This window comes from Orcinus orca, chromosome 15 (assembly GCF_937001465.1).
Source record: "Orcinus orca chromosome 15, mOrcOrc1.1, whole genome shotgun sequence".
NCBI classification, from domain to species: Eukaryota; Metazoa; Chordata; class Mammalia; order Artiodactyla; family Delphinidae; genus Orcinus; species Orcinus orca.
This window is the reverse complement of record NC_064573.1, coordinates 80255853-80280664: the sequence shown is the minus strand read 5'-3', so window position 1 is coordinate 80280664 and position 24812 is coordinate 80255853. Positions and strand designations below refer to the sequence as shown.

At 40.6% G+C, this 24812-nt stretch overlaps 2 protein-coding genes across 52 annotated transcripts in view; one reads left to right on the top strand and one right to left on the bottom strand.

The window, feature by feature from the left end:
* Nucleotides 1-5374, top strand: part of SH2B3 (SH2B adaptor protein 3) — a 40339-nt gene extending 34965 nt beyond the window's left edge. The window contains exons 4-8 of one of the 9 annotated variants that reach the window (XM_004276741.4): nt 15-106; nt 191-285; nt 385-599; nt 689-860; nt 996-4581. In XM_004276741.4, coding sequence (XP_004276789.1) covers nt 15-106; nt 191-285; nt 385-599; nt 689-860; nt 996-1291 — 870 coding nt within the window. In that variant the 3' untranslated portion in view covers nt 1292-4581. Of the gene's footprint in view, nt 1-14; nt 107-190; nt 600-688; nt 4582-4767 lie in introns of those variants that run through there. The other 8 variants (XM_012535558.3, XM_033399967.2, XM_033399966.2 and 5 more) reach the window with 8 other exon arrangements.
* The window catches only part of ATXN2 (ataxin 2), a 125163-nt gene that overhangs the window by 3573 nt on the left and 96778 nt on the right, over nt 1-24812 (bottom strand). For 14 of the 43 annotated variants that reach the window (XR_007471742.1, XR_007471746.1, XR_007471743.1 and 11 more), the window contains exons 19-26: nt 19046-19230; nt 18591-18723; nt 14950-15003; nt 9910-10055; nt 9020-9247; nt 6622-6790; nt 4876-5015; nt 366-4124 (exon numbers count right to left, since the gene is read on the bottom strand). Coding sequence is in view for 16 of the 43 variants with exons in the window: in XM_033399958.2 (XP_033255849.1) it covers nt 6455-6790; nt 9020-9247; nt 9910-10055; nt 14950-15003; nt 18591-18723; nt 19046-19230 (1082 nt within the window). In the remaining 27 variants the exon portion in view is untranslated. Of the gene's footprint in view, nt 1-365; nt 4125-4875; nt 5016-5146; nt 6791-9019; nt 9248-9909; nt 10056-14949; nt 15004-18590; nt 18724-19045; nt 19231-24812 lie in introns of those variants that run through there. The other 29 variants (XM_049698183.1, XM_049698184.1, XM_049698186.1 and 26 more) reach the window with 11 other exon arrangements.

Sequence of the window (24812 nt, the reverse complement as noted above, 5' to 3'; positions counted from 1 at the left end):
TCCCTCCCTGCCAGGTGAAGGATCGGACAGACATCATCTTTGAGGTGGGAGATGAGCAGCAGCTGAACTCATGGATGGCCGAGCTCCGGGAGTGCGCAGGCCAAGGGTGAGACCGTAGGGCCCCACTCCTGGCACAGCTTTTACTGCTCCTCCTGACCTACCCAGATTCTTAACCCCAACCCTTCTCCAGCAGACTCAGCACAGACCCAGAGATGCATATTCCCTCAGCCTTAGAGCCCGGCACATCTAACTCTCCAAGGGGAAGCACAGATTCCTTGAACCAAGGTGAGGGGTCAGGGCCTTTGTCCTCCGGTGTGTCGGAACTCAGCCCAGGACATAAGGCACACACAAAGGATCACTGTCACCTGTCTCCTTCTCTATCAGGTGCTTCTCCTGGGGGGTTGCTGGATCCAGCCTGCCAGAAAACAGATCACTTCCTGTCCTGCTACCCCTGGTTCCATGGCCCCATCTCCCGAGTGAAGGCAGCTCAGCTGGTTCAGCTGCAGGGTCCTGACGCTCATGGAGTGTTCCTGGTACGGCAGAGTGAGACTCGGCGTGGGGAGTACGTGCTCACGTTCAACTTCCAGGGCATAGCCAAGGTATGGGGCGAGGCAGGTGGGCTGCACCCTGGCCAGGTTCAAGGCCCTTAGGGGCCAATGCCTGAGCCTACCGTCCTCCTCTCCTGCAGCACCTGCGCCTGTCACTGACTGAGCGGGGCCAGTGTCGCGTGCAACACCTCCACTTCCCCTCGGTTGTGGACATGCTCCACCACTTCCAGCGCTCACCCATCCCACTCGAGTGCGGGGCTGCCTGTGACGTCCGGCTGTCCAGCTATGTGGTAGTCGTCTCCCAGCCGCCAGGTGTGACCCTAATGCCCCTTGATAAAGGGGGTGGTGGCACTGGGAACCGAGACCTCGTGTTGTGTCCTTCCAACACTTGCCTCCACCCCGTTAAGACTGACAGTGTGGTCTCTCTCTTGGTCACTTGTCCCCCAGGTTCCTCCAACACTGTCCTGTTCCCTTTCTCCCTCTCTCGCTGGGATTCAGAGCTGGGCCTTCCCCACCTTAGCGCTTCTGGCTGTCCACGGGGGCTCGGCCCAGAGGGTCTCCCAGGCCGGTCCTCTCCCCCAGAGCAGATCTTCCACCTGGTGCCTTCGCCTGAGGAACTGGCCAACAGCCTGCGGCACCTGGAGCCCGAGCCCACCAGTCGAGCCCGGGACTCGGACTATGAAATGGACTCCTCCTCCCGGAGCCACCTGCGGGCCATAGACAATCAGTACACGCCTCTCTGACAGGCCTCCCAGAGGCCCCTGAGAAGCACAAGCAAGTAGAGATGTGAACTTCTGAATGTAACTTTCCTTCCTTCCTTCCAGAGAGAGATTTAAGGGACACTGTTAACTGTTCATTCCAGTTTGGATGTGACCCTTCAATTAGGCCTGTTAAAGGGCCTCCTAGAAGTTCCATTCTCACCTGGCTTTCTCCTTATTGTTTACAGATGTAGTTCTTGTTCGTGGATGTCGCCAGCTCCTGCCCTGGGTCCCTAGGACCAGGCCCCATCACTCTTAGAGGGGGCAGTGGGGTGAGGGCTGGAGTTGGCAGTGGAAACTTGTTCTCTTTTTCACTGACACTGTCCCAGCTGGCAGACTTTCTACTTGGGGAGGGGGGAGGGGGGCCCATCAGGAAGCCCAAAACACTAACAAGCCCTGGATTCTCCTGTGGTTTTTTTCCCGTTATAGCTTCAGTCCACGTGGCGGGTCTGCTGTACCCAAGCCACAGGTGACCACACCTATCCTGCTTCGACTCTCAACTTTAGGACAAAGTTCTGGCAGATGGACAAGCTAAAGGTCAAAAATGATTTTAAACATTTTTACCTCAGATTAATTTTTCAAAGGATTCAGGTTTCAAAATTAAACCACTGCTTATTTCATTGCACTGTTTGAACTAATACCCATGCGATTTTTGTAGTCAGAGACAGCTATGCAAATCCTACTTGACCAGTTCCTGGTTCGAGCCAGCATGCCTGGCTTCCTTGTCTATTGCATCCTCAGGACAGTCACCTGTTGCTGAGGAGCCACTGTCCTTCCTAAATGTAGAGAAGTGAAGTGTGTCACCCTTTCAGGGAAATTCAGGCAATTACTGAAATAGGAGGGTGGCAAGGAACAATTCCACCCTGGTGCCTTATGAATAAAAAACTGGATTCTGGTTTACAGCAGCTTTATGGTGAGAGTTAAACTGAGGGGTAAGGGAGGGGCAAGGAAAAAGGAATAAAGGGCTGCTGGGCCCTTTCTAGTAAATCCTTCACCAACAGGGCTGGCTCAGAGCCTCCAAGTGTCTAAAGGCTTATTAAATTATCCCACAAGGTTTTAGGCTCATTCTTGAGCCAAAATGGAAGCTAGGAATCTGGTGCCACAGCTAATGAGAAACTCCTTTAATAGCCCACAATCAGTGTTCTGTTCCAGCAGTAACCACTGCTTCATCTGATGAAGCATGTGTGCATGTATACATAGGCACACATAACCTCTACCATGCAGGGAGGTCCTGCAGTCAAATCTCCATCTATACTTGCCTTTCACAAGTGATACAATTCATGGGGGCTGGCTCCTCCCAGAACTTTCATGCAGAGGCTCAGAAACAAGGGAGGCAGTGACCGAGTGGAGTCAGCTGCTTGTGGGTGCGAGCAGAGCCGTTCAGTATAGCCACTGGGCTCCTTGAAGTGGCTTCTAGGAAACTGGGAGTTCAGCGCAGCTTAACATTTATACATACATCAGTCAAAAGCTAAAATTAAACCTTGGCCTAAACTAACTACTTGCCTGCCTTATCTGGGGTGAGGCGTGTGTCTGTTCCCTCCAGCCGTTCTCCACTCCAAGAGGTCAGAGGTCAGACTTTGGGAGAAGCAGGGAGGTCAGGAGCCACCTCTCTTCCACTTTTAAAACCAACACTCCTGGGACTTCCCTGGTGGTCCAGTGGTAGGGCTCTGTGCTTCCCCTGTAGGGGGCGTGGGTTCCACCCCTGGTCAGGGAACTGAGATCCTGCAAGCTGTGTGGCGTGCCCCTCCCCCCACCTTATATATACAGATAAAACCAACAGTCCTGGGTGTTTTCACAGACGGTAAAGCATAACCAACCCTGATCTAGAGTTGTCTATTTCTAAGGGCCACATTTTCTACACATCAAGCAGGTCTGATTAATGAATGCTAAGCAAAGTGTAGACCAGGAGTAAGCACTGTTTTGGATTTCTCTTTTACAAGAGAAAGCTCATCATAGAAAGTAAATGCTGACAAGTCACTGGTACAGATTTTCCCCTGTCTGCACAGGAAAGGGGCCAAGCAGACAATGAACCAGACAAGTAAGTTCCCTCCCTCCAACCAGAAGGGTAAACAGACATCTGGGATATGATATCCACAAGCCAGGGGCACTCACTTCTTAACAGCCGCTCAACATACAATTCTCAGGTAATGCCAAGAGGCAAGCCAGGCACAGCAAGTCAGCAGCTCTGACCGACTGGCTACAAAGTACAAGCTCAGAATCTGTGACACAGTCATCCACTTCCAGACTGCATCAGTGTAAAATGTTCAAGAAAAACATTTATTTACTAAATGTGTCTGAGTTACCAGGACAGCTCAAATACATTCCGACAAAAAGGCCCCTCATGGCCTGGGAAGAAGCGACACTAAGTCAATGCCTTTTCTTTCTGCTAGAGCAGGTTGAGCTGGAGGAACGGGGGCAGTGGGTCCCTGGGCTTGATGCTGTCACAGGCAGTGAGGCAGCAACCCTGACGGCTGCAGCCAGCCCACCGCAGTCATAGCACATTCCACCACCCTCTTTCCAGCCTCAATGTGACCACTGCTGGCGGCAAGAGGCCAAGCCAGCAGCCTCTACTGAGAGCCAGACTCTTGAGTGCCAGTTGGACAGTAAGCATCACAAGCCCTCCAGTTATCTCTAATTACAGACAACAAGGATAGCTTAACTGCTCCCAGCATCATCACCTCCTTCGCCTGACTTCAATGAACTTTTACAAACTAACAGTCACCAGCACCAAAGAATTAAGTCAACTAACCTGCCTTGAATTTTAGACCAGCAATCCATATGGCTTTATCTGGTATAAATCTTCTGCCTTTGATCATTTCTGGACCGTGTAGGAGAAAGGAATAGCAATCATTAAAATCTTAAACCAGAGAACACTATTTTTACATAACAGTTTCTTAACTTAAAATCAAGGCCTTGAACCCTTCCCTAAGGGTTGCCTTAGATTCCTTTATGCTATTATTCAGGGCTAAGTCTGTTATCACAAATGTCATGTGAACGCTAACATCTCCCACAGGCTAGAGGAACTTGATAGTTTATTATCCACTGACTCTTAACAAGGACACATCTGACATCCAGTGTTTAGCGGAATAAGCAGCACGTTGTAATGACAACGCAGAAAATGGATTCATCTTGTATCATTATAGGCAGAAGGTATTTGGCAAATTTGTATGCATTGTTTATGTACTGTATAAGTAACTTATTCTTGAAGAATGCAAATTTTGCTAAAATGTACAAATTGCTACATGTGAATTAAAACAAAGTTTTCAGAATCTTGATTTGGTACCACAGTATTTAAAGGCTCTATCTATCTATTATGACTGTAGTCTCTGCAAAATACTTGCTTTTCCTGTTTGTCCTGCTCCCACAAACTGAAGACATTAACGAATGCTTAGGGGTCTACAAGAGTATGCTATTTTGTACATCGCTGCACCTTTTCAGCCCTCTGGATTTCTTTATTACAGGTGTGTGTGTGTCTCCTGCCCCCTACTGGTAAAACAGACAGATGCCTGAATCAGGACAACTTCTGACTAACTCATTTGGGTTCAGGAGATATTAAAAAGGAAGCTTACAGAATCAGCGTCAGGGTGAGGATGTGGACTTTCGGCACTGCCCAACTCTGGCCAGCCTTCCTCCTTCTGAAGCAGACCTCTAGCCACCAAAGAGAACATCTCTCAGTCTTGTCTTTTTCTAGAGATACCTTGAACCAGAACTAAAGGTGAAGAAGAAAAGTCATTTGACAGCTAACCTTCGAGGTATTAAGACAGCAGAGTCAGCCCTCCTGCCCTGATATTCAGTATCCTACAATGGAAATAGCTCATACAAACACACATTAACTTGATATCAGTTTTTAAAACTTTTTTTATTTTTTGATTTTTTTAAAGTTTTTATTTTATATTATCTACAAAGTAAAAGTTTTTCCCTTAACTTAAAACTTGAACCACTGTAGACAGTGATTACTTCATCAAACTTGATTTATAAATAATAATCCGTCAGTTTGACGGTAAGAATTTACTGAACCTTTGTCAAGTTTAGTAAAAGGGCGTTCCAAGTCTTGATTTTTTTTTTTTTAAAGCAGTAATAGCAGCAAGAATCACTCTTGTTACTTCTTTTGCTAGCTGATGTGTTCATGACTTTCAAGGGTCATTAAAAAATAAATAACTTCCAGTTTCAGCAAGCAGAGCTGGGGTACTTGCGGGACTTGGAAACAGCGTATGGAATTATGGAACAGCCCACAAGTTCCTAAATGCCTCTACTCGGTCCAAATATCTTCCACTGCAAGTGAACTGTTAGCATTCCTATTGGATGTTACAAGAAATCAACATATATTTTTTAAAAACAAAATAAATGAAATTCTAGTTTTCTGTGCTTCCAGTTGGTAGAAGCAGTAGAAGGGAGGAGGGAATTTGGCCTTTCGGTTCCTCCAGGGCAGCCTTACAACTGCTGTTGGTGGTGGGCTTGTACTGTAAAAAAGAAAAGTGAATATTTAAACAGAAAACTGGCAACACCGCACATTAGCCTAGTGTCTCTGCAGCACATGTCTGTAAAGCTATCCTTGTGCTACCTGAACAAGACTCAAAATTTAATTCACTCTTTACCCTTCCCACCCCCCCGCATCTGTACCAAAAGGGGGAGAAGGTAGGTGGGTGGGTAGAAACAAACCAGTCAGACATAAAACCATTTCAGATAAAACTCCCAGAAGAGTTGTTGCTCATGGGGTACAAAAAAGGCCTTAACATATCCCCTCCCCAAATAATAGCCAAGCACCAATATTGCTTTCAGAATAACAGGTTAGACTGTGAAATATCGCCATGGCCACCATCAAGTATTAGAGCACAATCACGGGGCATTCTCTACCTGTCAGGGCATAGACTGGAGCTAATACTATACTCGAAACCAATCCATACACAGCACTTATCTCATCAGTGGTAGTCTCCAGAGCTACAATCAAACTCTGCCATGGTAGTAACCCCCCACATGTCAGACTGTTGGGACTCAGGAAGGAAAACACTGCCCTGTCCAACCTATCATAACAAGGAAGGCCAACTGAGTCCTAAGCATGCATCAGCTACACAGAATGCTGCTGCTGCTTCTCATCAAGCCAAATCCTGTATACCATCAGAACACACACACACTAGGCTCCCGGAAGCCTCAGGCCCTGACACTGAACTGATCATCACAGTCCCTACTGTGTACACTCTGACGGGTCTTGCTAGTTCTCAGATGCGGGGCTTGAAGCGCTGGCCCGGCCTGCCATTCGACCTGTGCGAGCAGAATGCTTTGGGGTGCCCGGCGGCCCCTGCACACACACGCCTCACCTGAAGGGTGCGTCATATAGGGGAAATGCGCTGTTGTCGAGACTGGAATGGGCTGTAGTGCACTTTGAGCGAGGGCGGCCTGGGGACCGCCGGGTGGCTGTGTCGTCATTAGCATCATTGGCGCATGGGCAGTTGGATGAGAAGGAACCATTCCTGACTGTACATGAGCCTGAAACAGAGAGCTCTTTTACGCATACAGGCAACATCTCCAGCTTAAACAACATGTCAACTGTGTCCCTTTCACTGGGTTGGGGCTCTCAGGAAAGGGCAATAGTGGGTCCTCAGGGCCCTTTCTTTCCTCTGGGGACATTCCCTAGTGGATCCATCAGTTGACCTATAGACATGCTTCACCCTCTGGCAGATCCTGCAAGGCTGAGGGAGCAGGCACCCAGCGAGCCTGGGTAAAAGTCAGGGCTGCAGTGTCCTAGCCTTCAACATTTCTGAGGACTGGATTCTATGTATGGGGCAAGGTCTTCACAAAGATCCCTGATCCAAGCGCAGCTTTCTCAAATTAATAGGAGGCTACCTGCAATGATGCTTTAGACTCTGGCTTCCATGTGGGGCCTGAATTAGTTTTACAGATAACATCTCTTTCAAGTAAGAAAGCAGATTATTACATTATAAGCAGGGACTGTTAACTTTGTTCTAGGTTCTCTTTGCCTTTCCCCCTCTGCTTCTTGCCTGCTCACCAGCACACCTCAGTGAACAATGAGTCAAGGCAGTAAGAAAAGCCTCTCAGGCCCCTTTGCTCTGCTGAAAGATCCGCTGATAGAGCAGCAGCAGCAGGAGTTGCAGTTGAATGGCTCCAGTGAGGTGGGAAGGGGTAATCTAAAATTATCTGGTCCAGGCCAGTGTCTCTCTGTACCAGGTGATAATGAGTTCAACCTGGTCTCACTGTCAAGTTGGAAAGGTTTTAGTCAGCCCAAATAGCTGGATCGCAGCTCTGCAGGGAATTGGCAGAGCCAGGAAGAGCTCTCGTTTCCTGCCTCCCATGCTGTGCACTGTTCTAGACCAGGATAAGCCTTGAATGAAATGCTGTTTTGATTCTTACATATTCAAAGGGACCCAGGGCATATCTGGGCTTCCCTGCAAATATTAACCTTGTTGCTCTTTCAGCACAAAAGCACAAAAGTGAGGTTTTAGGAACCCCAACTTACATGTAAATTCACATACCTACTTAGCCACCAGCCTCTACTAGACATCTACAGGCCCCCTGGTCTCATGAAGCTCCTGGTTCAGCCAAACCATGCTGCCCCACACCTGACCAAACCGGCTCCCCTCCCCACCATCAAAAGCAAATCATCCACTGCAGTGCGCCACACTACAGAACCTACACGTTTGCTGGGGAGAATGCCCGAACTTCCCAGAGCTGTGGAACGCTAGTTACAAGGTCGCCTCTGAGAGTTAGCTCCAACTGAGCACCATCTCCAGCCCCACCACGCCAGAGCCTCAGTGGTGCACTGCTTGACATGAAACAGAGTTCAGTGAGGCAGGCTAACAGACCCAGAAGAGTTCTGTTATGAAAGCAGCAAAAAGAGACAACAAATACAGCCAATTCACCCTTAACAGCTCTAGGGAGGGCCTAAAAGGACAGTGTTGGAGCCCAACTTCGGTGCAGCTCCTTCTCATTAAGACAATCCAAATTGGCCCTGGATTGCATTGGACTTTTGTCAGTAGCTGATGCAGAAAGCAACCACACCTTTCAACCCTTAGAAGCTTTTGCTAGAGGTGAGCTCCAAAGGGCTTCCAGGGCTGCTCTTTAAGAAAAATGGGAACACCTGGGTGCTTCCAGCTTCAAGTTACACTGCACGAATGTACAAGGCCAAGCCCTTTCAAGAAGTACAACATATGGTCAAAGCGGATGTAGGAACAGCCAGGGAAAACAAGCACAGATATTTCTTAGGAACTCATGTGACTAACATTCAAGTGGTCAGGCCCAGTGTAGTCACCTCAGAGTTGAGAATTTGTGAAATCCCATCCTCCTTGCTAGACTCGTGTGTATGTGTGTGTGTCTGTGTGTGTGTCTGTGTGTGTGTCTGTGTTGGGGGGGAATATATGTATGTATACGTATATATAGCAATGAAGCTATATAAACATAGCAAAGCAGATACAGCAAGGAAAGAATTAGGTTGCATTCCAGAGTCAAAGATATTTTTAAGGTCTCAGTTGGGAAACGTTAAAAGACTGACCAATCAGCAACTGCACTGATCCCATTACAAAACCACACAAACATTCATTTAGGGCCAGATCACATGTATTTGAGTGGAAAAAAGGAGACAAGCAAATGGCATCACACACAGGGGTTCCTGGCTCGAAGAGCAGCTGGCTCTTTGCTGCTTATCTGACAACCTTCATTTCCTACTTGGTCTTCACAGAAAGTTGGCTAAAGCGGGTTTACCTGAGGTACATGGGCCATGTGGGGTGGATTGGTATAAGCCGGCTGAACATGAGAAGGATGAATCGTAAAGACGGTCTGTTGTGCTGTTGGAAAACTATTCTGTGGCGACTGTGTATTGGAGGCAGGTGTCATGGAAGGTGGGGTTGGTGCAAGCCCCGCATGGTAAATGGCTGACTGCTGCTGCGGACTGGCCAGGTGGAGAGCCTGGGCGGCCTGATGCTGATGGTGCTGCAAAGTAACAGGAAAGAATTGAGAAAATTTTCTTTAAGGAAGAGCAGTTTAAGGGTCACACACAAAGCTGAGTTTTGCATATGACAACAGGCTCCCTCTGGGCCTATCTAAGATGAGGGGCAATGGCAGGTACCAGAGAATACACAGGGAGTAGGAGCAGGGCTGGGGTGGGGGTGCCTCCTGTTCACAAACATTCCTGTCTGGGCTGCAAGCCTGATTCTCAGCCTACAAGCCCTCAACCAGCAGTGGTAAAACAGGACTACTGCTCCAGGGGCCTGACAGATGTCAAAGAGCTCCTTAAGTGCCTCCTTAACAAACATGATTAAAGAAGCTAATAGGAAAAAAACCAAACACCCTCATCATGTAAACATTAGAAATGAGATTTTTAAAAAGTTCCAAGCCAATTTCTTGCTTTATGTTAGATTTTTCAATATTGGTTAAGTTTCCAGAACTTACCCCATCACCTTATTCTCAATATGTACCTTAAGGTGATTTAAACCTGGGGGCACAGCCTGCAGAGCTGTACACTGGCTCCATGAGGCAGGGCTGCTCGGTGTTTTGATCACGTGGTACCTAGCATCTTGCCTGGCACTGAAGAAAACACTCAATAAATAGAACGATGAAGCAGTTCTGGTGAAGGCCTCTCAGTTCCTCCTTACCTGAACAGGACTGGGTGCAGGATGGCTTCCACCATGTTGGCTTTGCTGCTGTCCAGTGGGGGTGGCTGAAGGCTGAGGATGTGGAGTATGAGGGTGCAAGGTAGCATTAGGGTGCGCATACTGCTGAGCAAGGGAGCCAGTGGAAACTAAAGTGAAAGGAAAAGAAATGTGTATAATTGACAGGTGTCATGCTCTTAATCGCTCCTCTATGCCTCATCAACTTTCAGCTCATCCACAGTCTTCTTGATGCTCAATGCCTAACCAATCTCTGTATTTGACTCCATTTAAACCACCCACTTCTTAAAAAAATAAATGGGAAGTTACTGCTTAACAGTCAGGCTAGCATTTTATTCATATAACATAGCTGTACACATTATATCAAAATCTAATTAAATTTACTTCTAAGACAGTCACTAGGTTTCCTGAAAAGGCAACTTAAAAGCATAGACAGAAACAATTCAAACAATCCCCCGTCTGCGACCTGTCTCTCTGTCTCTCACACACACACATTTAGCTCAAGGCCATCATCTGGCTAACCTCACCATGCTACTGTCCTGGACCTGATGCAGTGTCCCGTGGGCACAGACTATATCAGGGCTGTAGTAAGGGGCTGGATAAGGTGTGTGGCAAGGTCAGGGCTCTATCTTCAGGGCCAAATGACCACAATCTCTCTCAGCTGATCACAGAAGCCACTCTGCCACTCAGTTCATTCTCTAGGCCTCCCTGCTCAAGATCTGTCACCTTTGCTTTATAAAATCTAGTAAATGGGATTACCTAAACTATGTAGAAAAACGAATTCCCTTCAAAGCATCCTAGCCTTTAAAAAGAATTTTACTAGCTAGAGTAACCTCAAAGGAAATACGATGAGCTAGTTTAAGTAAAAGTGTGTTCATTAAAGCTAAGAACCCAAAGCCAATTCTTTGTGAATCTCAGCACAGACCATACCTTGGCACAAAACAGGGAGATGAGGTATAAATTCATTTGTTCATGTCATCCCCAAACAGCAACTTGAGAATCAAAAGCACAAGATGGGTTCATTGCTTCCAGTGACTACTGATAGCACACTGATACAAATCTAACCATGATGTGGCAATGAGCTGAGGACAATGTTCTCAAGATGTATCTCCTCTTGGAAGTCAATGTGTCAATTCCAGAATAGTTCTTCACATTCTTCATATGGTGTTACATATAGGGGGCTGCAAGCACTGCTTTGGGATCAGGTACCCTAACAACAGCAGTCTAATAGGCTGGCTGCTGAGAGTTGCCAGCATAGATGACTCTGGATGAGTCCAATGTAAATGTTATGCAGAGGGTTAGGCACATGAAACAATTCTATAATGCTTGACATTGTAGGGCCAAGGACCAACATTCCAGCCCAACTGGTTATCTCCTCAACTGTATATGTATCCTTTAAAGAGAGAAGGGTGAGGCAAAGAGCAGTGCTAGGATCACCTGTGCATCCACTGCCAACACCACAGTGGGCATCTATACTAAGTTAACTCCCAGATTAGATTAAACAAAGCATTTTTCTTTATACACTGGGAAAATCCCCTAGCTATAACAGTTAACATACACTGGAACATATTAACAAGGAAAACTGGCAACGTATTCTTTGGGTGTTTTTCAAGAAGTCAGTGACAGTTTTCTGGGACATGGGAAAAATAATGTGCTAACAGCTTTCTTGAGTTTCACAGTCCCATGAATCTACGAAAGTAGTCATTGTCGTTTTTCTAATTCATTGGTTTTTTAAAAGGCCATTCTTCACCATCATATTAAGTTAAGCTTCTGACCCCCAAAACTGTCTGGGCACTGACTTAGTCTAAAAGACTTGAGATAAATCTTGAACCCTTGTTCTTGTAAAAATCTTACACTTATTTTTCAAATTTATTTTTAAATAATTAGAACAGCTACATGTAGCTAGTGGCTACTGACTGGACATCATTATTTGTAGCACATTTCCTTCAGCACAGAAAGTTTTATTGAATAGTGATATCTAGAGTCATTCATGCTCCCTTATTTTCAAACCACTTGCATTAAAATCCTCCCTACTATAAATTCTTAAATGTTTCATTTGTAACAATTCTAATCTGTCTGGGGGAAAGCAATTCCCGAATCCAAATTCTATTTATGAGGTTTCATAGAGTACAGAATCTCAGAGTTTCTATTTATTTAACCTTATTTATTCAAGAAACTTTTGTACCAAAAAGTTTTAAATTTCATTTTTAATTACCTTTTAAGCAAAGTATTAAGGAAATAAAAAGTAACAATAATCAACTCTAGCTGGGTGCTATTTTATTAATATTCATACATAAAAAAGCATGGCCATCACAAAGAGAATTACACCCATGAAGTTCCATAATTTATTCAATTAGAAAAATGTTAAAATCTTGAAATTACTTGGAGAGAATTAAAGATGGAAGTATTTTTTACTATGTATTTAAAAAAGGCATCTCTGTGATAGTTTACCAATACTGAAAGGTTATAAGATAGAGTATTCTAATCTATATGTCATTTGCATTCATAGCATAAATACTTCAAGTAATCCAAGCTGAATGCATCTACATGGGCTTTTGTTTAAAAAAAACACCCTTTCCCTATCTAAACACCAATAAACTGCAATGCATTATAAGAAAAATTAAGCAGATATAAACATACATCATAGGCTACAAATAAAATGTGAGGATGTTTGATTAGAAATATCTTCCTTTGTTCATCATCTTGCTTAAAGATGTTTGCTAAAGCAAGTACCTTACCCAGGAATTCTTTTCCCCCTTCAAATATGAAAACTGAGTAGCTAATTGGGGAAAATGTGGAACTTATACACTTTAATAGTAAAAACAACAAAAATATACTTTGGTTCCTTGAAAGGCCAGTTAAGAAGGAGACAAAGACAAGTAGGATAAGAGGGAAATTAAAAGGCTGCGGGGCAGGGGGGAAGGCTGGAAGAGGGGAGGGGGGAGAGAGAGATAAGAGAAAGGAACCAAGATAGAGTAAATGAGGGGAAAAATCTAAGAGAATTAGGGAAAGGGAGAAGTGGAGAGTGAAAGGCAGTAAATTCTGGGCTTTCCTGACCTAAGCCTATCATTTAACTGTTTTTATTATACATGCTCATTAGCTAAAAGATTCCAGAGAGGTTAAAAATAAAGTGATTTTTCTTCAAAATTCTGATTTAGCTATCCATCAGTTAAACTTCTATTTATAAAACCTAAGTTGCCTTCATGAAATCTGGATTACTTCAAGCTAATCAAAGAAATAACTATTTTTTGGGCCAGACCCAGTCCAGAAGTCTCCCGCTCACTGTGTTCCTCGATATAAATGTTTAAAACTCTAATTATGTGATTTGTCAAATCCTCGAAACACTAACCACAATCCAAAAATCATTTCCTAAGCCATGATCTTACTGAAGCCAATGTCCATAGAGATGTGCATTTAATTTAATATAGAAGTTATTAAATTAAACCTAATTTAATAACTAGGTTTTGTCATTTTTGACCTTGGATGCACAAGACATGAGAGAACACCAGCACAGCAAAACTTTAAAAATGAAACAAAACAAAATCTTCCAACTTTTAAATCTGATGTTAAATTCAGAAAAAAGGAAGTAAAGGAACATTGAAAACTCTTTAAAAGGGGAATAAAAGGCAACTAGACCAAACAAACCAGGACAAAATGCTTAGAAGGGGGTGGGGGTGGGGTATGAAACAGCAAATTAAATTACAAATAGCAGCCCCACTGTTAGTTTCTTTTAAAAGTACTGATATTCTCTTTTAGGGAAAGTTGTGCTAAGGCAGTTAATGCTTAGGTGTGATGATTAAGGACCTTTTAGCTACTTACCAGGAAACTGACTCCAAAACTACTAACAGAGACAGTAAGATGGTGAGGATAACTACATTTGAGACCTCAAACTGAGTACATAATAGAATTACTGACAGTCTTTTATATACTATACCACATACATAGTTTCCCTTTAACAGTTATATATACAGCAAGACTCCTTTTTAAAGAGCATCTATTAAAGGATTAAATTTGTTAACATTTCCTAGCACCAAATAAATAGTATGTACGCACTTATTTTTGGATACCAAGTCAAGGCACAATTAATGAAAATTTAAGTCAAAATGTTTTCTAAATGCTTTTTAAAATTTGGCATCTAGTATATTCAGACATTCAGTCATTCTACAATAATTTAAAATTTAGTCTCTAACAAAATTTTAATCCTTAATATCCCCTAGAATATAGTATTTCACATAAAGCGACATATATTATACTGTCATACATTTCTAAAGGATTCCTGCAAGTTAGTGACTTTCCCATCCAAATACCAAAAGCCCATGAATAAGCCTTATTTTAAAATTTCCCTACAAATAGAGAAAACAAACCTTACAAGTTCATTTCCAAAAGCAATCCCTGCTCTGACTTTCTCCATTTAGGAGCAATCATTTACCCTTCCGCTGGTGGTGAGAGGGGGCTGGTGTTGCCAAAGACAATCTCTAGTAGCTGCTAGGTCATGCTTTCCTGCTTAAACTCAAGACATCCATGAGGTGTCTGCTACCTGAATATCATAAACCTGTAGTCATGCAAAGACTGAAAATACAGAAACGTTCCTCCCCTAGTATTTCAACCCTATTCAATTAAAAATCCTTGTAAGGATAAATGTTTTCTTACCAGGATACTAAAAAAAACCCTAATGTTTTAAGCTTGTGGCTTGCTTTGTGCTTTGTTTTAAAAACGTCTGTTCAGGGAAAGTTTCTCTGAACAAGGAGAGTATTAGGCATTTCCAAAACAGTCACATGTTTGCTTGGTATGCAAAAATTAATTTCTGAAACAACTCAATTTTTAAATTAACTCCAGCTTTCTTAAGCTGGGTTATATTTCCTTTTTAAAAACTCTGAATTATTTTCATATATATATATATTTTTTTTTTAAATGATTTTGTCTGGCACAAGGAAAAGATTGCTCAACAAGTCTACTCCCTTAACATGTATTCTTTAAAAAGTGTTTTACTGTTCAATTAAAATTAGTATAAAAAACCCAACTCACTGGCAAAGTAGAAAGAAGGGCTTGTCTCCTTGTTGTATGGTAATTTGGGACATGCTGAATTTGGGAAATAGAAAGGTTAATTAGCCTTTTAAGGTGTGCATTTTCCTAATTTTCTGGAAAGGTTGACATATTTAGTAATTTCTTTTTGTATTCATGCATAACTCATTTTTCTTATTTTACAAGAGATGACAAGCACTTTAAACATCACTACAAAATTAAATAAGATAGGGCTGAAGCAAAAGACACTTTTCTTCTGTATTGGGTTGTCAAGTACCACATGCTCACTTAGTTAAATGAAAGGAATAAAGTTATTATCTAATAAGACCAACATTGCATTCCACTGAACACCTTGATATAAATAATGTACCAAAACAAAATAATATTTACCAAGTTTAATTTAAAAGACTAATCCAATTTTGCAAATCATTAATAGAAATGTCACCTTACACCTTATTCTGTAAGATGTTTACTAGGCATCTGGTAATGGATCCAAAAATTCAGAAACAATAATATTAAACAAGGGTACAATATCATTTCTTATTAAACTGTCTACATAAAGGTATGTGCGTGTGTGTGTGTGTGAGTACACTTGTAAGGATATGCACCAAAATGTTAACTGGTGATTGTAAGGGAGAAGATTAATAGGTGCATTTTAAATCTTTTTGCCTACTGTATTTTCGAATTTATCCGCATTAAACTACAGAAAATAAAGCAAAAAAAGGATTCTGGATTTAACTCTTTCTGAATAGAGAAAACTTCATTATTACTGTTTCTAAAAGGGAAAACAAAGTTAGATGAATGAAACAAAATGAGATGAATTATAAGACCAGATGTTAAGGAAACAAAGAGTAACTTATTAGGAGGAAGAGGGCAGAGGCAATGATGAAAGTGAAGTTAAAGTTAAGGTCAAAGAGATGAAGTCTGTGATCAAAGTCCTTCCTAAGATATCTAGAAAGAGTACAAGGTCAACAATTCTTAGAATGTATCTCCTAATAATTTAAATGTTCAGTGATCTGTTAGCATATTTATATTAAATACACCAAAAAATTAAAAAACAATAACCAGCCTTTCATCTTGTAGTCATTTCTATTCGCAAAGGTTTTTGCTATGACCATAACAATTAATGAATGACAAAAAGGTGACATATAATTGTCATTAACATCTGGGTGCATATTCTTTTGTTTGCATTAAAAGTTTAAAAAAATCTAGATAGAATGTAGCTTAAGAATAAATATAATTCATACTCAAACTATTGGGTTCCTTTTGGAATATAAAATATAAACTGTTCAAGGGAAATGAAAATAAAATTAGCATTTCTATGCAAGTTTTGTCTTACAGTTTAAAATAACGTATTTAAAATTTGTCTATATTCAGCATAATTGTATTTGGAAGATCTAAAATAACTGAAATAAATTATTGAAGAATTAATGAACTTGCTAAAGCAGATTAAATTATGGCTTATTGTGGTAAAGAACAAACCAATTCATTTCCCAGTGTTCTCTTTAGGGTATGAAGTATCCAAAACAGAACCAGCAACAATCATACCAAATCTACAGCTTTGCCCCTAGCTGCCCTCATCAACACACATCAATGAAATATAATGCAATCTGTGTAAACTGCAGGAGAGTAATTCAGATTTGGTTGAGCAACTTTCTCCTGGTATCAAAGAACTAGCTTTGATGACTAATTCATTCCAGATTTCACTGGACATTAGGTCTAGTATTTTGTTTCTTTGCAATATTTACTATTTACCCACACCTGAATGGACTTCAGGGTCCAAGATCAACTGCTTTTCAAATGGAAATATTCTGGGAAGGTAGTTATAAAAACCATTAGTGCCTCAAATACAGTATTTACTGTACTGGCTGTTTCAAACCAATAAACATCCAATCAGCAGACAAAGTCAGATGTTGGTAGTGAGTGAATATACACTGAGGAGAAAGATTCTGCTTGACATCACAGTATTACTACAATGTCTCAAAGGTGTGGGCACACAAAAAAGCAATGGAAATTTTAGCTCAAGTTTCAGATCTTATTCCAAGGGGAGTATCCCAGAAAATGGGAAGAAAGAAATGTTTTTTCCATTTGTTACGTCAAGATGTATTCAGAAATGTATAATATGTACAATAAACAATCATAATAAACTGTGTCACCTAAGACTTTAGCAAACTGGAAAATTATTGCAATGTATACAAATTGCATAAAAGTTAGTGTGATAAATCAGTGGTGCCTTTTCACACATACTTATTCCTGGTTAAGACAACTAAAGACAAGCCAATGATAGGAGATCACAACCAAAATCATAAGCCAAATCAGTATGTCAATCTTTCAATTAAATTATAGATGGGCTTCTTGAAAGAAATGTTTTTCAAAATTGGAGCAATCACATCATTTTAATTTAAAGAGCATAGTCAACAAGAGAAAATTTTAAGTGCGGAAAATTAAGATCTGACAAGTATTTTATTAAAAAAAAAAGCCTTTAATCATGTAAAATTCCTATCATTTGTGAACCAGTGGCAAAGGAGCATGCCTCCAGAAAGAAAACATTAGCAGTGGGTTCCCGGTGACAAGAATGATTGTTGCTGCCTGAGTCCTATATTCCTATAAACCTACAAAATGTTATAAACTGTTATCTAAAGTTAAAAAAAAATGAAAGCCTTTATATTCTTATTAGTCACTCAAAAAGTTGAAAGAGGTTTAAAAAATGACATGTCCTTGTAGTTACATGTAATATTAATTTCATTTTCATAGTGGTTCAATTGTATGAATAAACTTAAATTTCTCTCCCTCTCCAAAAAACTGAAATGCCAATGGGAAAACCTAAATGACAGTACAGGAGTTCTCAGAAAAGTTCAAAACAAAATTTAGATCTTAATAAAACTGGTACTAATTAAAGGTGCATTTTGAAAAACATAATACGGGACGACCCATTAATTCTATATTACAAAATATAAGTGGAAATCTTATTTTAAATTCTAACATTGAAAACAATATTATTACTTTAGACAGTTGCAAAGCTGACTTACACAAAGTTCTCCAGCCACAAAACTAAGATGGTAATTTTAGCTTATTACTCAGATATATCGTTTAATTTTATATAGAATACTTTTCATTTTATCACTATATACTCATTTAAAGTATGAATCTGTCAAAAGCAGATCTAATATTACACAATTCCGACCACCTGAAATACAGCATGATGCAGAAACATAGTAGCATTGTAACAAATAGCAATAAAATATGCAATGTCAGTGACCCCCAGAGTAAGGAGTGAAGCAGAATGTTTTCTTGCTTTCATTACGGTAAAACTTTCTTGCATGCCTTAGGAAGGGTATACCAAATGATGTTACTGATGAGGAAGAGGAGAAAGATACCTTTCTCCACAAAAGATGCTTTTACACACATTATTACATTTTAGTTAAAGAGAGACAATGGAACAGAGAGAAATTTCAAAGTAGAAATGATTTGCCAAGACTTATAGAGCAGGTCGGAGAGAGAAATGGATTCATCTTTTCTTTAGATTCTTGACCCTCAATGTCATAAAAGGCAGAGTTATTCTTAAACAGAGCATCTTTTCAGAGCTTAAAAACACAGTAAGAATAGTCACACACATTGAAAAAGACAAACAAACTGCTTCCTACCATACATCGCATGCGTCTGCTCATGAGCCCCGTATTGAGTTGCTGAAGAAGATACTAAACCAGGCTGGGCATGTGTTGGTGGTGCCATCATTCTAGCATTACCCTGTATTACAGGACTATAGACATGAGGATGCTGTGTTCAAACAAAAAATAAAGAAAAAAACATTAAAGTACCAGATATAGTCAAGTAGATTTTAGTTATGTCTTAATTCCATGGTTTCCAGGTTTCCAGAAACAACTCCTAAATCCTTATTTGGCTAGAAAGGATTTAGCCTTTGAAACACTTACACTGATCAGCAACTTTCTATTAGGTTAAAAAGGACCCCCAAATCCTTAGCTGCCTACCCCACCGTTAACGCATAGCACAAAATATAAAGGAAAAACCCCTTTACCATACTAAAAGTTACTTCAATGGAACAACAATTAAAAGAGTTATTAGGTCATATCAGGCTTACCTGAGACTGATAATGTGGCACATGCTGAACAAGAGGCTGATTTGGAAACTGCTGAGGACTATAGGCAACATACTGTGTGGAATAAGCTGGTGGGGTGGCCACAATTGGTGGGCCTGCTGCTGAGGCTGGGTGCATCATGGTACTCTGATGATGTTGGTCTTGCCGTTGTTGGGGCATATTTGGTACTGCAGGAAAAAACGACGTAATATTAGAACACAGCAGCTCCTTATTAGCATAAAATATACGAACATGGTCCATAAGGCTCTGCATGATTGGGTCAAAGCCTACCTCTCCAATGCCATGTTATACCACACCCATCCCCCTTCAGCCACTATGGGCTGTTTTCCTATCATATATGCTATTCCTCAGCCTCAAACCCCAATCCCCTACTGCCAGGTTGGAAAACTTTTACTTGTCCATCAAGTGTCAGCTTGAAAGCAACATTCTCAGAGAGATACTCTGTGATGACCCCCAGACTTCATCAAGTCCCTGTAATTACAAGACTCTTACAGCACTATGAAACAACATTTCCCTCATACTTCTCATATACACCCTGTTTGAGACACTGAATTATGCCATTGCTAGAGAAGGGCACTGGATTTTATTCAAAGGAAAACAAAAGTACAACAAAAAAGCCAAAACAGACCCAACACTTAACTCCATCTTTCTAAATTTCTTACCACCGAACTCTTGCTTTTTCAAACATAGCATCACACACTACCATGTAGCGCTTTTAAAAAATTGTAATAGCTCTTTTAAAACATTACTCTTTGTCTTGTATTACTCCACACAAATTTCTGCCTGTAATCTGCTCCATTAAAGCTCTAGTTAACAATTTAGCTCAACTGTCATCTCCTCTGTATCGTCTTTCCCAATCGCCCACAAAAGCGCTAGCTGCATGCTCTGTGTACCTTTTCCTCACATGTTTATTACAGCACTGACTGTTGTCTGTGATGGGTTTATGGTGCTACGTTAACCAAGCCACTTGAGGGAAGAAGTTGTGAACCACTGCTTACAGCAAGACACAAAGAATGTTGTAACTTCGTATGTTCACAAAATCATCAAAACTGACTACACAGGTAACTGCTAATGTAGAGACAGAATTTGTCTTTTTTAAAAAAATATTTGAAGGTTTTGCTAAAAATTTAATGACTGCTGCTGATACTTAGGAGAGCTAGTTACACACTGTGTTATCTAGTCAGAAAAGCAAACTTGAAAACAGAAAAAACCAATTAGGTAATATTGTTCTGAATTTAATCTTGAGATTCCCACATATTGAAAAAGCACACCCTTCTAGTAAAGAAAAGCCACCCAAAACTCAAATATCATTTTTATCACATGAAAGTTTGTCTAATTAAGCTAAATAAGCTTAACTTACTATCACTATTTCTTTTCATACTTTACAACCCTCACATATTAAATTTTTTTTTCAAAAAGCCAGTCAAGTTACTGATTTTTTTAAAAAAAAAATTCTAGTTATAAAAACAATGCTTGGGACTTCCCTGGGGGCTCAGTAGTTAAGAATTCGCCTGCCAATGCAGGGGACACACGTTCGAGCCCTGGTCCAGGAAGATTCCCACATGCCGCGGAGCAACTAAGCCTGTGCGCCACAACTACTGAGCCTGTGCTCTAGGGCCTGCGAGCCGCAACTACTGAACCCACGTGCTGCAGCTACTGAAGCCTGCACACCTAGAGCCCATGCTCCGCAACAAGAGAAACCACCACAATAAGAAGCCTGCGCGCAGTAACGAAGACACAACACAGCCAAAAACTAAAAATTAAACAAAACAAAACAAACAATGCTTGAACAAAACCTTAAAAGATAAAATATACAGAGATATACCTGGTTTTATGGTTGTATTACCCCCGACCCACCCAAACTGAATCTATCTTAATCTTAAACCACAGTTTAGACTGGCCATACTTCAGCCATTTCTTTACATCAATGGTTTTCATCTGGGAGCAATTTTGCCTTTCAAGGGGCATTTGGCAACATCTAGGAGACATTTTTGGTTGTCACAATTAGAGAAGGGGAGGATACTACTAGCATCTAATGGGTAGAGGCCAGGGATGCTAATAAACATCCTATAATGCACAGACCCCACCCCTAGTCTAACCCCCCACACAAAGAATATCTGTCCCAAAATGTTCCTGACTTCAGCATATTTTCAAATACAACTAAATTTTTCTCACAGGACGCAAAAATGGTAATGCTGCATTACGTACCAAGAAGACAAAGAGGTGGTTTTGTGCAAAAAGGCACTACTATCATGAAGGAAAGATATGCCTTATATGATCTACGGCTGCATTTCAGAAGCAAGTCCTTAATTTTCCCTGTTATTTGAAGAGTAAAGCAGCAGGATATAAGATTAACATAAAGACGGCAAATAGCCTTCATATACATAGAAGATGCAATGGAAAAGATGAACCCACTCTACATTAACAATAAAAAAAGAAAATACCTAAGGCAAAAACTGAAGAAACACATAAAACTTTTAAGAGAAACTTAAAAATACTACTGAAGGGGCTTCCCTGGTGGTGCAGTGGTTAAGAATCTGCTTGCCAATGCAGGGAACACGGGTTCAAGCCCTGGCCCGGGAAGATCCCACATGCCGCGGAGCAAGTAAGCCCGTGCGCCACAACTACAGAGCCCACGTGCCACAACTACTGAAGCCCATGTGCCTAGAGCCTGTGCTCCACAATAAGAGAAGCCACAACAATGAGAAGCCTGTGCACCACAATGAAGAGTAGCCCCTGCTTGCTGCAACTAGAAAAAGCCCGTGCACAGCAATGAAGACCCAACACAGCCAAAAATAAAAACAATTAAATTAAAAAAAGAAAGAAACAAACAAAACAACTACTGAAGGTAGAGAAGCAGATTTAAACAAGCAGAAAGGCATCATTTGTTCATGGATAGGAAGACAATATAAAGATAGCAATTCTCCTCTAAGTTAATTTCTAAATTATATATTTATAAATTTAATGTAGTTCTAATGAAAATCCCAATTGGCAAACTGAATATTAAAACCCAGGAGTTCATTCTAATAGAACAACAACAACAAACCCTCACTGGTCAACCTTTAGGGATAATAGAAAACCAACTCATTATTTTGAGAACTGCCTTGAAATGATGGGCAGTTTAGCTGCCTATCACAAACTGTACCTCATGGTAACCAAATAGTTTGACAAGGTAAAGTTTTTCTTTATAGAAATAGTCCAGCTGATAATTGAAAAAGAGATGACAGAATGAGAATGCCGTTTTGCAATCCTTAGTGAAATAATGAATCTAGCGCTAGACAGTGATTGTCAGTGCTGCCAAAACAAACAGAGAAGAGCTGGTATGAAACGTTATCCTGGATAGATAAGGCAGCCAAGTTACTCCTACTATCCAGGGGGAAAAAAAAAAAGACAGAGGTAAGACACTGACTCCTAATAAAAGTACACACATCATCTATGAAACATTCCAGGTTAAGTTTTAAAAAATACAAACTAATCTTTCTTATCTACAATCAGTTCACAAGGATTACAGGGGACAGAGGAACACTTTAAACAATATCACAGGGACACAATCCATGAAATTCAGATGGTGGGAAAGAATATAGGACAAAACAAATTAGATTTAAATAAGATAGAAACGGAAAAAACTAAGAAGAAACCTATAAGAGAGTTAACATTGAGAGAGAGAAACCAATCAAATGAAAAGTGTGGATTCTGGACTGTGGCTCAACAAGCCAACTATTAAGAAAAATTCGTAAGACAGTAAGAAAAACTTGTGCTCTACACATTTGATAGGAAGAAATAACTGCTATTTTTTTTAGGTGTGAAAAATTGTATTTTAACTATGGTTTAAAAAAAGAGTCCATAACTCTGTGAGGGTATGAATGAACAAAACATGTCTTTAAAACCGTCATAATAAAAATTTACCACAACATAAAACAATTTAAAAAAATGACTTAAACATGATACACAAATGTAATTTGTAAATCTCATTTGGATCCTAACTGGAACAAATTAACCGTAAAAAAATATATACTTTAAAAATAGCCACAGAAATTTGAGGATAAAAGGGAATTACTGTTAAGTCTTTTTGGTGTGGTAACGATATAGTAATGTTTTATGTTTGTTTTTAAAAGACCCCTTATCTTTAAGAATTTTAAGATAAAGTATTTACAAATAAAATGGTGTATCCGGGACATGCTTCAAAACAATCTGAGAGGAGAGAGGTCCTGTAAATGAAACAAACTGGCCATGAGTTTTTTTTTTTTTTAATAAATTTATTTATTTATTTTCTTTTTGGCTGCATTGGGTCTTCATTGCTGCACATGGGCATTCTGTGGTTGCAGCAAGGAGGGGCTACACTTCGTTGTGGTGAGCAGGCCTCTCACTGCGGTGGCTTCTCTTGTTGCAGAGCACGGGCTCTAGGCTCATGGGCTTCAGCAATTGCAACACACAGGCTCAGTAGTTGTGGCTCGTGGGCTCTAGAGCGCAGGCTCAGTAGTTCTGGCGCACAGGCTTAGTTGCTCCACAGCATGTGGGATCTTCCTGGACCAGGGCTCGAACCTGTGTCCCCTGCATTGGCAGGCGGATTCTTAACCACTGCGCCACCAGGGAAGTCCTGGCCATGAGTTTCTAACTATTAAAGCTGACTGATGAGTACTTTTACATAATTGTACTAGTCTAACTGCTTACTTGTATATGTTTGAAATTTTCAGTAATAAAAACGTTCTTAAATGCCAACTGATTTTATTTTTTTAGTAGTCAACCTGAATATCAAGTTCATATGGAAAAATAAACAAGAAAGAAAAAAGTCAAGAAAACCTGAGGGGGGGAAAAATCAATGTTGGGAGTGGATGGATGGGAAAGCAGTCTTAACAGATAGACAGTTTAACAGAATGGAACAGAAAATCCAGATATAGATTTAACTACACATGGACACTTAATATATGATGAAAATGGCATTTCATATCAGTCTGTTCTCTGATCATAATGGAATGAAAAATAAAAAACAGAAATACCCAAATATTTGGAAATTAAAAACACACTACTACCACAACATAATAAAGGCCATATATGACAAACCCACAGCCAACATTGTTCTCAATGGTGAAAAACTGAAACCATTTCCACTAAGATCAGGAACAAGACAAGGTTGCCACTGTTAATTCGACATAGTTTTGGAAGTTTTAGCCACAGCAATCAGAGAAGAAAAAGAAATAAAAAGAATCCAAACCGGAAAAGGAGAAGTAAAACTGTCACTGTTTGCAGATGACATGATACTATACATAGAGAATCCTAAAGATGCTACCAGAAAACTACCAGAGCTAATCAATGAATCTGGTAAAGTAGCAGGATACAAAATTAATGCACAGAAATCTCTTCCATTCCTATACACTAACGACAAAAAATCTGAACAAGAAATTAAGGAAACAATTCCATTTAGCATTGCAACAAAAAATAAAATACCTAGGAATAAACATTCCTATGGAGACAAAAGACCGGTATGCAGAAAACTCTAAGACACTGATGAAAGAAATCAAAGATGACACAAACAGATGGAGAGATATACCATGTTCTTGGATTGGAAGAATCAATATTGTGAAAATGACAATACTATCCAAAGCAATCTACAGATTCAATGCAATCCCTATCAAATTACCAGTGGCATTTTTTTACAGAACTAGAACAAAAAATCTTAAAATTTATATGGAGACACAAAAGACCACAAATAGCCAAAGCAGTGTTGAGGGAAAAAAAACAGAGCTGGTGG